Source organism: Helianthus annuus, chromosome 1, assembly GCF_002127325.2.
Source record: "Helianthus annuus cultivar XRQ/B chromosome 1, HanXRQr2.0-SUNRISE, whole genome shotgun sequence".
Classification (NCBI taxonomy): Eukaryota; Viridiplantae; Streptophyta; class Magnoliopsida; order Asterales; family Asteraceae; genus Helianthus; species Helianthus annuus.
The window spans coordinates 72,616,704-72,627,721 of record NC_035433.2 but is presented as its reverse complement, the minus strand read 5'-3'; the positions used below and the strand labels follow the sequence as shown (position 1 = coordinate 72,627,721).

At 38.9% G+C, this 11,018-nt stretch overlaps 2 protein-coding genes across 3 annotated transcripts; both read left to right on the top strand.

Annotated features, from left to right (window-relative positions):
- Window positions 1–591: 591 nt before the first annotated feature.
- LOC110868342 (internal alternative NAD(P)H-ubiquinone oxidoreductase A2, mitochondrial) lies at window positions 592–9,176 on the top strand. 2 transcript variants are annotated; one of them, XM_035977171.1, is made up of 9 exons: window positions 592–1,119; window positions 4,356–4,569; window positions 4,658–4,818; window positions 4,948–5,013; window positions 5,192–5,355; window positions 5,684–5,798; window positions 5,896–6,075; window positions 8,219–8,302; window positions 8,408–9,176. In XM_035977171.1, exons 1-9 carry the CDS (start codon window positions 688–690, stop codon window positions 8,411–8,413), a joined length of 1,422 nt encoding a protein of 473 aa, XP_035833064.1. In that variant the 5' UTR covers window positions 592–687; the 3' UTR covers window positions 8,414–9,176. The 2 variants fall into 2 exon arrangements, with proteins under 2 accessions (XP_035833064.1, XP_021973166.1); XM_022117474.2 differs by lacking the exons at window positions 8,219–8,302; window positions 8,408–9,176 and adding an exon at window positions 6,815–7,082 and having other exon boundaries at window positions 593–1,119.
- A 52-nt stretch (window positions 9,177–9,228) lies between these two features.
- Window positions 9,229–10,493, top strand: LOC118481861 (glutathione S-transferase T3-like). Its single transcript, XM_035977176.1, has 2 exons — window positions 9,229–9,655; window positions 9,742–10,493. The coding sequence occupies exons 1-2, from the start codon at window positions 9,259–9,261 to the stop codon at window positions 10,491–10,493; spliced, it is 1,149 nt and encodes a 382-aa protein (XP_035833069.1). The 5' UTR covers window positions 9,229–9,258.
- Window positions 10,494–11,018: the final 525 nt, after the last annotated feature.

Sequence of the window (11,018 nt, the reverse complement as noted above, 5' to 3'; positions counted from 1 at the left end):
CAAAAGCACAGGCTTCACTGCCGCTTTTCACCAAAAGCACGACCTTAGCTTTCCTAGTCGTCTCAGCCAAACGTGTAGGCTAAATCCTATCCATCTCAACCGGCAAAGCAAATACGACGGTTTTTAACGGAGGAAACGATGACTAACTAATTTAGTGGGATTATATGTCTATGTCTAAAAAGTTTAGGTCAGAATTTACCCATTTTGTAGTATACTAAATAATCACCGTTAAAAATAGTTAGGAGGTGACTATTTGTTTCTATTACCTAAAACTAACGAAGAAACGCAAACGAATATGAAAATGTTCATTTCCGTAATCAACGAATATTGACACGTTCATTTCTTGATCAACGAACACAAACAGAAAATCTCGTCACGTAAGCAGTCATAAACGATTCATAAACACATTACTTTCCTTAAACGAGACAAAACCCGTGTTTGAACCCAAATGGTTAACCTTTGAATTTCCCACATGCATAGAGTCAAATCCGTCGTCATCCAACCAACTGTTGTTCTAAACGTATCCACCATCTAGACCCTCGATTTTTCCTTATATCTGTCTGCATGTTCGGTCAATAATTCCTTCATTATCTCTTTTTCTCCAACCTTTTCGCTCAAAAAAATACTCCACTTCACACTCACTAACATGCAATCATTCTATCCACTTCATACTCACTAACTCCGGCTATGTACTGGTTCAAGACCCTCACCCGCTTCACCACCGCCTCCAAACAACGCGCCACCACCAAATTCACACCCACTCTATTCTCTCTACAACACATCCACCATTTCACCACCGCCGGCGATGCAGCTGCTCCGCCGGTTTCTGGGCTTGGGCCCACCAAGAAAACGGACAAGCCCAGAGTGGTGGTTCTGGGCTCCGGTTGGGCCGGGTGTAGTTTGATGAAGGGGATTGATACTAGCTTATACGACATCGTTTGTGTGTCTCCCAGGAATCATATGGTGTTTACTCCTTTGTTGGCTTCTACTTGTGTTGGGACACTTGAGTTTCGGTCTGTTGCTGAGCCCATTGGCCGGATTCAACCGGCGATTTCGCATGAACCGGGTTCTTTTTTCTTTTTGGCTGATTGTAAAGATGTTGATGCCAAGAATCATGAGGTGTGTTAATGTGTTTTGGTTAAAGATTGTTTAGTGTAGAAAAAGTTTGAATCTTCGATCAATACAATGTGTTTTGGTTAAAGATTTTTTAGTGTAGAAAAAGTTTGAATCTTTTGATTAATTGGATTATATAGTGTGTTATAATGTGTTTTGGTTAAAGATTGTTTAGTGTAGAAAAAGTTTGAATCATTGATAAATTGAATCATGAGGTATGTTAATGTGTTTAAGTTGAAGAATCATTAGTGTAGAAAAAAGTTTGAATCTTTGATCAATTGTATCATGATGTATGTTATAATGTGTTCTGATTAAAAATTCTTTAGTGTAGAAGAAGTTTGAATATTTGATCAATTCAATCATGAGGTGTGTTAATGTGTTTTGGTTATATATTTTTTAGTGTAGAAAAAAGTTTGAATCTTTGCTTAACTTAATCATTAGGTGTGTTATATTGTGTTTCTGTTAGGCCACAGGGGGCGGTGCGTTAAACTTCCGTGGTGGCCAACATTAACGCGTTGGTTTTCCGTGATGACCACCACCACTGATTAGTTCAACGCGTGATGAACTCAAAATGTCCACCGTCCGTTATTTTTATCACGCGTGAAAAATGATGGATGTGAGGGGGTGTGGGGGTTTATTGTTAGGTGTTGTGAGTGATGACCATTGCCACTAAAAAAGGATATGAGTGATAGAATAGTGGCTGATGACATGGCAAGAGTTGATTGGATGCTTATGAGTGATTGAATTCTATCACTAGTGACCACCCCCACCCCCCTTAAAGATTGTTTAGTGTTGAAAAAGTTTGAATCTTTGATCAATTGAATTATGAATGTTAATGTGTTTCGGTAAAGATTCTTTAGTGAAGAAAAAAGTTTGAATCTTTGATCAATTGAGTTATGAGGTTTGTTATAATGTGTTTAAGTTCAAGAATCTTTAACATAGAAACAAGTTTGAATCTTTAATTAATTGATCATGAGGTATGTTAATGTGTTTTGGTTTAAGATTCTTTACTGTAGAAAAAGTTTGAATCTATGATCAATTGAGTCTTGAGGTATGTTATAATGTGTTTTAATTAATGATTCTTTAGTGTACAAAAAAAGTTAGAATATTTGATCAATTCCATCATGAGGCATGTTGACGTATTTCGGTTCAAGAATGTGTAGTGTAGATTTTTTTTTTTTTTTTTAATCTTTGATCAACTGATCATGAGATATGTTATGTATTTCAGTTCAAGATTCTTGAATGTAGAAAAAAGTTTGAATCTTTGATCAACTGAATCTACAAAGACAGCTTTTTAGTTAAAGTATTTGTTTAATCTTTAATATCTTATATTATATCCCCCACCTAGGCTTGCTCAGTTATCATGTAATTAACATTATATTTTGTCGAGTTAATAGCCAAAATGGTCTCTGAGGTTTGATCACTTTTGCCACTTTAGTCCAAATTCCAAATTTTGTAAATCTGGGTCCCTGAGGTTTGCATTTTTTTACCATTTTAGTCCAAATTTCAAAAAAGTCAAATTTTATCAATTTTTTTACTGAAATTTGTCTTTATCCTTATTTCAAACAAGGGCAAAATTGTCATTCTATATTATTATTAAGCAATTTATATTAAAGAAAATAAAAAAAAAACCCTCTTTAAAAAACCATCTCTCTCTTCACAAGCACCACCACCACCTCTCTCTCTCCCTCTACTCCTCTCTGCCGCCACCACCGCCACCTCCTCACGCCGACGACATTAAAACACGGATGAAAGATCAGTGGGTTAGACACTAACGGATGACAGATCAGTGGGTTAAAACACAGATGAAAGATCAGTGGGTTGGGGCAAGACCCAACACTGCCGGATGGATCTTTCTCTTCTCCCTCTCTCTCTTCCGGATGGATCTAGGTTGTTTGCAGGTGGTTGGTGATTAGGGTTGTTTGCAGGTTGTTTGGGATTAGGGTTTCGGTGAGGGTGGTGATGGTGGAGACGGTGGGGGGTTGTTTGCAGGTTGTTTGGGATTTGGGTTGTTGCAGGTTTGGGGTTAGGGTTCCGGTGGAGACACCTCCACTGCCGACAACCACCTTAGCCACCATCTCTGTCGTTTCCCTCTTTCTCTCTCCGACTTCCTCTCTGATCTCCTCTCTTCGATCTCCCTCTCTCTCAAAGATTTTCGGTGTGTGTATGTGTATGTGTCTGATTAGGGTGTTAATGGGTGATGGATGTGTCTGATTGGGTGTTAAGTCGGTGGTGGTGGGTTTGTGGTGGCGGTGGTTCTCACAGAGGTAGCAGGGGTGGGGGTTTGGGTTTGTGGGGATGATGGTAGTGCAGTGGTGGTGGTGCGGGGGTGGAGGTGATGCCGTCGGGGATGGTGGTTGAAGCCGTCGGGATGGTTGTGGTGGTGGGAAGATGAAGATGAAGTTCTGGAAGTTGGAAGTCCTGGATGTTGAAGATGAAGTTCTGGGTTCTTGCCCTTTTAGGGTTTTTTTTTTTATTTTCTTTAATATAAATTGCTTTATAATAATATAGAATGACAATTTTGCCCTTGTGAGAGATAAGGATAAAGACAAAATTCAATAAAAAATTTGACTTTTTTGAAATTTGGACTAAAATGGCAAAAAAATTGCAAACCTCAGGGACCCAGATTTAAAAAATTTGGAATTTGAACTAAAGTGGCAAAAGTGAGCAAACCTCAGGGACCATTTTGGCTATTAACTCTATTTTGTCATTTTAAATTGATTTTTAATTCTTGATCATGCATAATGGCATTAAGGCAAATTGGATTTAAATAATCCCAACTCACTGTTATTGGCCAATAATAATCCCAACTCATTTAATCATCAATAATAATCCGAACTATTCACTTTTGTTTGTAAAATACTCCCAGTTAAAAAACACTAACTAGGTTAAAAAATTGCTGATGTGGCTTGTCACGTGGCATATTTTGATGACGTGGCAGCTGATGTGGCAGTCTACGTGACATATTTTGATGACGTGGCAGCTGATGTGGCAGTCTACGTGGCATATTTTGATGACGTGGCAGCTGATGTGGCAGGTGACGTGGCAAGCCACATCAGCAATTTTTTAACCTAGTTAGTGTTTTTTTAACTGGAAGTATTTTACAAACAAAAGTGAATAATTCGGATTATTATTGGTGATTAAATGAGTTAGGATTATTATTGGCCAGTCACAGTGAGTTGGGATTATTTAAATCCAATTTGCCGGCATTAATAACAAATGACTTGTTTGTGATATATTAGGTGCATTGCCAAACAATAACAGATGGATTACAATCACTAAAGCCATGGGATTTCAAAATTTCATATGACAAATTAGTGATAGCTTCCGGAGCCGAAGCTTCGACCTTTGGAATCAATGGTGTGAAAGAACACGCGATTTTCCTTCGCGAGGTTTACCATGCTCAAGAAATCAGAAGGAAACTGCTTCTCAACTTGATGCTCTCCGATGTGCCCGGTATCTTGATTTTCATACTTCAATTTTTTTTATTTTTTATTTTACATACTTATGGTTAAGTATTTGGGGGATTATGGTGTCATCGCAGGCGTTTCTGATGAAGAAAAGCGTAGACTTTTGCATTGTGTTGTTGTTGGAGGCGGTCCCACTGGAGTCGAGTTCAGTGGCGAACTTAGTGATTTCATCATGAAAGATGTCCGTCAAAGATATTCTCATGTAAAAGATTACATTCATGTTACCTTGATCGAGGTGAGGTTTATGTGTTTGTTAAGTTTTATGCCTCGACCCGTTTTACACACTTAAGAACTGAGATAAAACAGAACCCAAAAACTCGTATACTAGCAAACTTTTTCTGTATATAATTATGTACTTTTGCAGGCCAATGATATCTTATCTTCGTTTGATGATCGCCTACGTGTATATGCTACAAATCAATTGACCAAGGTAATATTTATCATTGAAAAAAATTTGATGATTACCTAACTAGGGCTATATGCAATATAAAGATAACTAGTTAATAGTTATCGTAATATTTATAGATAAAAGATTGAATGTGAAAGCCAAAGCAGATAGATTATCGTTTTTGTTTTGTCTAGGTTCACATTTGATGGTATTTTTGTAGTCTGGAGTTCGTCTGGTTCGTGGAACTGTGAAGGATGTTCAACCTAAAAAGATAGTTCTAAGCGACGGGACTGATGTTCCATACGGTTTATTGGTATGGTCTACTGGTGTGGGCCCCTCGTCTTTCATTAGAAATATGGATCTACCTAAGGCTCCAGGTGGAAGGTAATGAATGTTGATCTCAAACAGGTCAGACGGGTCAAATAAGTTTTTATAGTGAAAAAGGGAACTAGTCAAATGGGTTGAAAGTGTTCCGAAGAGTTGGTTTAATGCTTTTGAATCATTTTTTTAAAGGCGCGTATTAAATATATTAAATACGTTTGTTACTTAATTGGAAAAAAAAAATTAAAAGAAAATGGACAAAACGTGTTTTCAAGTCAACCTGGCCCATTTCAACTCGTACTACAAATGACATGTTACACAATCGCCCATCTTGTCTCCCCCTTGACAATAACACATTAGTAATTTATCGAAACATGAACATTTTATGCAGGATTGGGATAGACGAATGGTTAAGGGTACCATCTGCACCCGACATTTTTGCAATTGGGGACTGTAGTGGCTACCTTGAGAGCACTGGGAAATCAACCCTTCCGGCTTTGGCCCAAGTAAGTGCACCTAGTCCAGCCCAACCCGAATTGGGTGACATGTTACATGCTAATCTTTTATCGTGTGAAATCACGTGGATTTGTGTATATGTTTCAGGTGGCGGAGAGAGAGGGGAAGTACCTAGCAGGACTACTAAACAAGATTGGTAAGGCGGGGGGCGGACACGCCAATAGTGGCGCTGATATGGAACTCGGTGACCCGTTTGTTTATAGGCATTTAGGGAGTATGGCAACTGTTGGGAATTTCAAGGCTCTTGTGGATCTCAGGCAAAGCAAGGTAAAACAATCCAACTTTTGCTCATTGGGAGCTATGTCTTCTTTCTTTGACTGGTCATAAGGATCAAGCCGGTCAAACGGGTCGAAAACTTGATATCGATTTTTAATATCTGTAAACAAAATTTAACAATCTAATTTGCTTGAAAATAACATTCTTGCATATAAATCATTTCGGGTCAACCTAACATGTTGTTACATACCAAACGAGAGAACACAACCCAAAAGACTAATCTGATGGGTGAGAGAGTCCATTTGGTATATAAACCCCACATCAGTTTCCCATACCTTGCAATGGTATTAGTCCATAACACATGTTTCAACCTGTACCAAAAGATTGCTTGCTTTGACCCCCTACCTAAGCGACCCGGCTTATGAATGGGCTGATTCGGGCCATTTGTAGCTTTGACCTTTCAAAAGGGTTAAAACTAAAAAAGGAAAATAGAAAAGTGGTCAAACGGGTTGAAAGTTGCCTATATTGTCTTTTGCTGCTTACATACTTCTAAATCATCTATTTAAAAAAAGTATTATTATTGTCGTTGAAATTGTGTGTAAAAAAGTTTATAACTTCCGTAAATTAATTGTTTTATATCAAACTCACCTCTTAGAGTTTAGACCCATACCAAAAGAGTACCCGTTTTCACTTCTTAATCAAACAACGGGACCACCCATTTTGCCACCTCTGCTCTTTCTATTATTTTAGGAGGCTATTTCGACTCATGTGAATATTTTGATTATTTTAGGAAGCAAAAGGTGTGTCAATTACGGGATTCGCTAGTTGGTTAATGTGGCGTTCTGCTTATCTGACTCGCGTTGTAAGCTGGAGGAATAGATTTTATGTGACTGTTAATTGGCTAACAACATTCGTGTTTGGTCGCGACATAAGCCGGATATAAGCATTGTCACCAAATGATATGTTAATTATGTGCCCTTTGTTATATTTTTCACGGTTTTTTATGTAAAAGATTAGACGCTTTTTATGAATGTCAAACAATTTAAAAGTTTATACGATGCAAGTTTATAAGGGCTTACGGAGTGAAGGTCGGTAAACTGCGGTAAACGACTTTACCGATGCGATTCGGTGAACCTACACCGATTCGGTGAGAGGGAGGGAAGGGGGGATGGGTGTGTGGTAGGTCCATTCCTTCTCAACCAATCACACAGTATTTCGTTTTTTTTAATAGTAAACCACCGCCAATGTTTTTGAGCAATAGGTAAACAAAATAGGTAAAATGACATGGCACTGTTTGATTGGATAATTTGGGAGTTTACCTATTCCAAGTGTCTAACCACACCCTTCACCCTAAGACCATGTGTAGTGGTGAAGAAATATAATGCCCCCACCATGGGGCATTATCCGACACGTGTCATCCCAGTTAGCATAGGGCATTATAGCATAAAGTGGTGTAGTGGGGCATTATTCTAACCCCCATATTATTTTTAATGAAAAAAAAAAGCACACGAATTGATTGGTGTAGTGGGGCATTTTCAAAAAGTTGTCACTTGTCAGGACCCATGTGGCTAGCTCAAACTTGATTGGTGGGTCAAACCATTCCACAAACAATTTAAGCGTTTTAATTAAAACGCCGGCAACCAATTTTTCCAAAAAAAACGCCCGGAAACGCCGGGTGTAATGGGGTGGGGGCGTTTTTTTTTTCAATTTAAAAAAAAAAAACGCTCCACTATAAAATTGTCGTTGTCACCTCCTCCACAAAACCCTGCCGCTGTCACGTCCTCTTCACAACATATCCTGGTATTCACCCAGCCGTAACCGCCGCTAGATCTGCCGGAATCCCATCCAACGTTCGGCGCAGACAACACAAAAGCTAAGATATCGGATTTCATGCTCCAAAGGTGGTTAAATCTGATTACTATCTATTTATTCCTATTATAGTTTTGCTTACTGTACCCATCAACCCGCATAGAAACAAATGACACTAGTTGAGTTTAGGACACTTCCAAGAAAAACTGGATTCTTTGCTTGTTTGCTTGTAATGGTGTCAAAGTGGTTGACTGACTTCTTTGCTTGTAATGGCGTCAAAGTGGTTGACTGACTAGTTGAGTTTAGCTCACAAGCTGAGTTGACTGACTTCTTTGCTTGTAATGGTGTCAAAGTGGTCTCTGCTGACATGCCTCCCTATATGCAGATTCATGTTGTGGATGTCACAAGAAAAACTTATGATAGCTTGGAAAAGTTCACTGCCAAAACACTTGCTTTGACTCTTAAAAAAGTAACCTTTTTCATTCTTTGATGCCAACCAATTTGGGATCTCTGATCTTGTTGTTTACTCTCTTGGGCACTTGAATGAATGGTTTTAACTTGAAATTAATTGTAGGTGTAATTACGATTTGGTGGAGAGTGACTGTGGCGGTGATGGTGGAGGGTGGAAGAGGGTGATGGTGGGTGGAGGTTGAAGATAAAGTGTGGTGGTGGGGTTTTATAAATAAAAATGAAGAAGATGCTCGGATAGTCCCTGGGGTTTGGCTTTTTTAAGGAAAGGGTATTTTTGTCATTTCACACCCTCTTAACAGAGAAAACAAACTGAAGTTAGACCCAGGGACTATCCGGGAACAAAAAATGAAAAGTTGGGGACTATTCAAGTAATTTTAGAAAGTTAGGGACTAAAGGTGAAAATACGCGAAACCACAGGGACTATCCGAGCATTTTTCTCTAATAATAATGATACTATTATTAAGCCCCCGTGTTGCGACAGGAGGCATCACGCTATGGTAAATACTCAAAACGATAAGTTAAATAAGAAGCATACTATTGATTGCATAATAATATAGTGCAAAACCCTAGTCTATTTTTGAACATCATGTATATCTATATAATCTGCACTAAGACCGCCTGTAGTAGGGCGTTTTTTTTTTAATTTTTGAAAAATAACGCCGTATAACGCCCCGGTAGCCGTTACACCCGGCGTTACCGGGCGTTATTTTCGAAAAAAAAAATCAATCCTGCGTTTTAATTAAAACGCTTAAAATGTATAGGGGGCGAGATTTTGTACCGTTGACAAACGATCATATTCGATATTTTGTTTAATTTAAAATATTACCCACTATATATATATCAACCCACTTTCTCACATTTTTTATAAAAAAAAAAACCCACTTTCTCTCCCACTTTCTTCTATTTTTTATAAAAAAAAAAAAAAACTCACTTCCTCCTATTTTTGATACAATCATGCATCCATACCGACCCCTTTTTGGTGTCCCCGCAAGACCCACGAACCCGAACACAACCCAACCGCAAAACCCGTATAACCTTCAAGACATGGACCCGAGCTTTTTAACGTACGCGGCTTACTTGAGTGGCGCCACTCCGTTTGTGCCTCCCCCTTTCGGCTATGGTCAAGCCGGCGGGTCGCAACCGTCACAACCCGAATCCGAACCCGATGTCGATGTCGTGCCGGAGACGCAACCCGAACCGGTGCAAGATAAATCGAAACGCGGCAAAAGGTCGCATAAGAAGAAGGAAAAAGACGAACCTCGGCGTACAAAAAATATCATTAAATGGACGAAGGAAGAGGAATTCACGTTGACTCGGGCGTGGCTCGACATTTCGGAGGACGAAGAAACCGGTAACTATTTTATATATATATTATTTTACTTATTTTGTTATTTTAATTTTTAACATACAACGTATAATTTTTTTTTTAATTTTTAGCAAACTTTCAAACGGGCCCCGTTTTTTGGGATAGGGTCCGTGCACTCTTTTTTAGCACGTGGGGTCAAGGCGAACATCGGGACAAAGATTCCATTTCTAGCAAATGGACCGACATCAACAACAAGTCTCACGCGTTCCAAGAAGTTTACCAACGTAACTACGATACTCGCCCGAGCGGTGAAAGTGACATCGGGGTTTTAACGAGGACTTTGGAGGAGTTCGAGAGGACGAAATGCCCTTTCACGTACTATAAGTGTTGGGAGCTACTACGAAAAAGTCCAAAGTGGGCGGTAGTTAATCCAATGACGTCTAGTAGTAGACGTCGAGCTAAAAGGTCAAAAACATCATCCTCCATTGACCCGTCAACTGCGACATCGGATGCCCGCAATGTTGATTTAAATGAGGCGGTGGACGTTGACGAGGAAGTTCAAGAAGAGTTGGTCCGACCCACCGGTAGAAGAAAGGGAACCGGGAAAAAAACGGTCGAGTCGTCTTCCGATCTTGAGTTAAAGGAAGATTTCGAGGAGATGAACCGTCGTCTCCAAGACATTCGCGACCTCGGCCACCAACGTTATGAGATTATGAAAGAACGAGTGGCCGAAACCAAAAAGTTTAACGAGATGCAAGAGGCGAGGCAAATGGAAAAGGACATTGAGTTTTTGTCCAAACCTATCGACCACCTACAAGGCGATGCGTTGATACTTGCCAAATGCGTCGCCAAAAAATTAGAGAAAAATATGGACTCTAGATGATGTTCTTTTTTTTTAACTTTATTTTATTTTTTCGGTTTTTTTATGTTTTTTATTTTCTGTTTTTTTTTTTTTCAGTTTTTTTTTAATTTCAAGTAGTGTAATTTTTTTTTTAAATTAATGAAGTTTTTTATGTTTTAAATTAAAAAAAAATAATTGTGAAATGATTGAATGGGAGTTATTGGCATAATGCCCCACTACGCCACTTTTGCTATAATGCCCAAGTGTGACTAGGATGCCACGTGTCGGATAATGCCCCATGGTGGGAGCATTATAACAACTTACCACTACACATGGTCTAAGCGCGTCAATGGACACCTGCAACTCCGCTTGTAGCACCTTGTTTTTCAACTCTCATATTTGCATCAACTTTAGAACTTCATCCCGGAACCAAATAACTTCTGCAAACTACAAAGTATTAAAATATAATCATAACCAAGTGAAGTATATAAAGAATGGTTAGGGGAGTTTTCGTACACCAAAAACCCTTTTGTCATTATATGCAACCATATAACAGCACATCTAGTA

What these genes read in the sequence shown, in the direction of transcription:
- LOC118481861 (XM_035977176.1), top strand. Translation starts at nt 9,259, where the DNA reads ATGCATCCATACCGACCCCTTTTTGGTGTCCCCGCAAGACCCACGAAC. An exon ending in TTCGGAGGACGAAGAAACCG is followed by an intron (nt 9,656 to 9,741) that starts GTAACTATTTTA and finishes TTTAATTTTTAG; the next exon opens with CAAACTTTCAAACGGGCCCC.
- LOC110868342 (XM_022117474.2), top strand. Translation starts at nt 688, where the DNA reads ATGTACTGGTTCAAGACCCTCACCCGCTTCACCACCGCCTCCAAACAA. An exon ending in GATGCTCTCCGATGTGCCCG is followed by an intron (nt 4,570 to 4,657) that starts GTATCTTGATTT and finishes GTGTCATCGCAG; the next exon opens with GCGTTTCTGATGAAGAAAAG. An exon ending in CCCTTCCGGCTTTGGCCCAA is followed by an intron (nt 5,799 to 5,895) that starts GTAAGTGCACCT and finishes TATATGTTTCAG; the next exon opens with GTGGCGGAGAGAGAGGGGAA.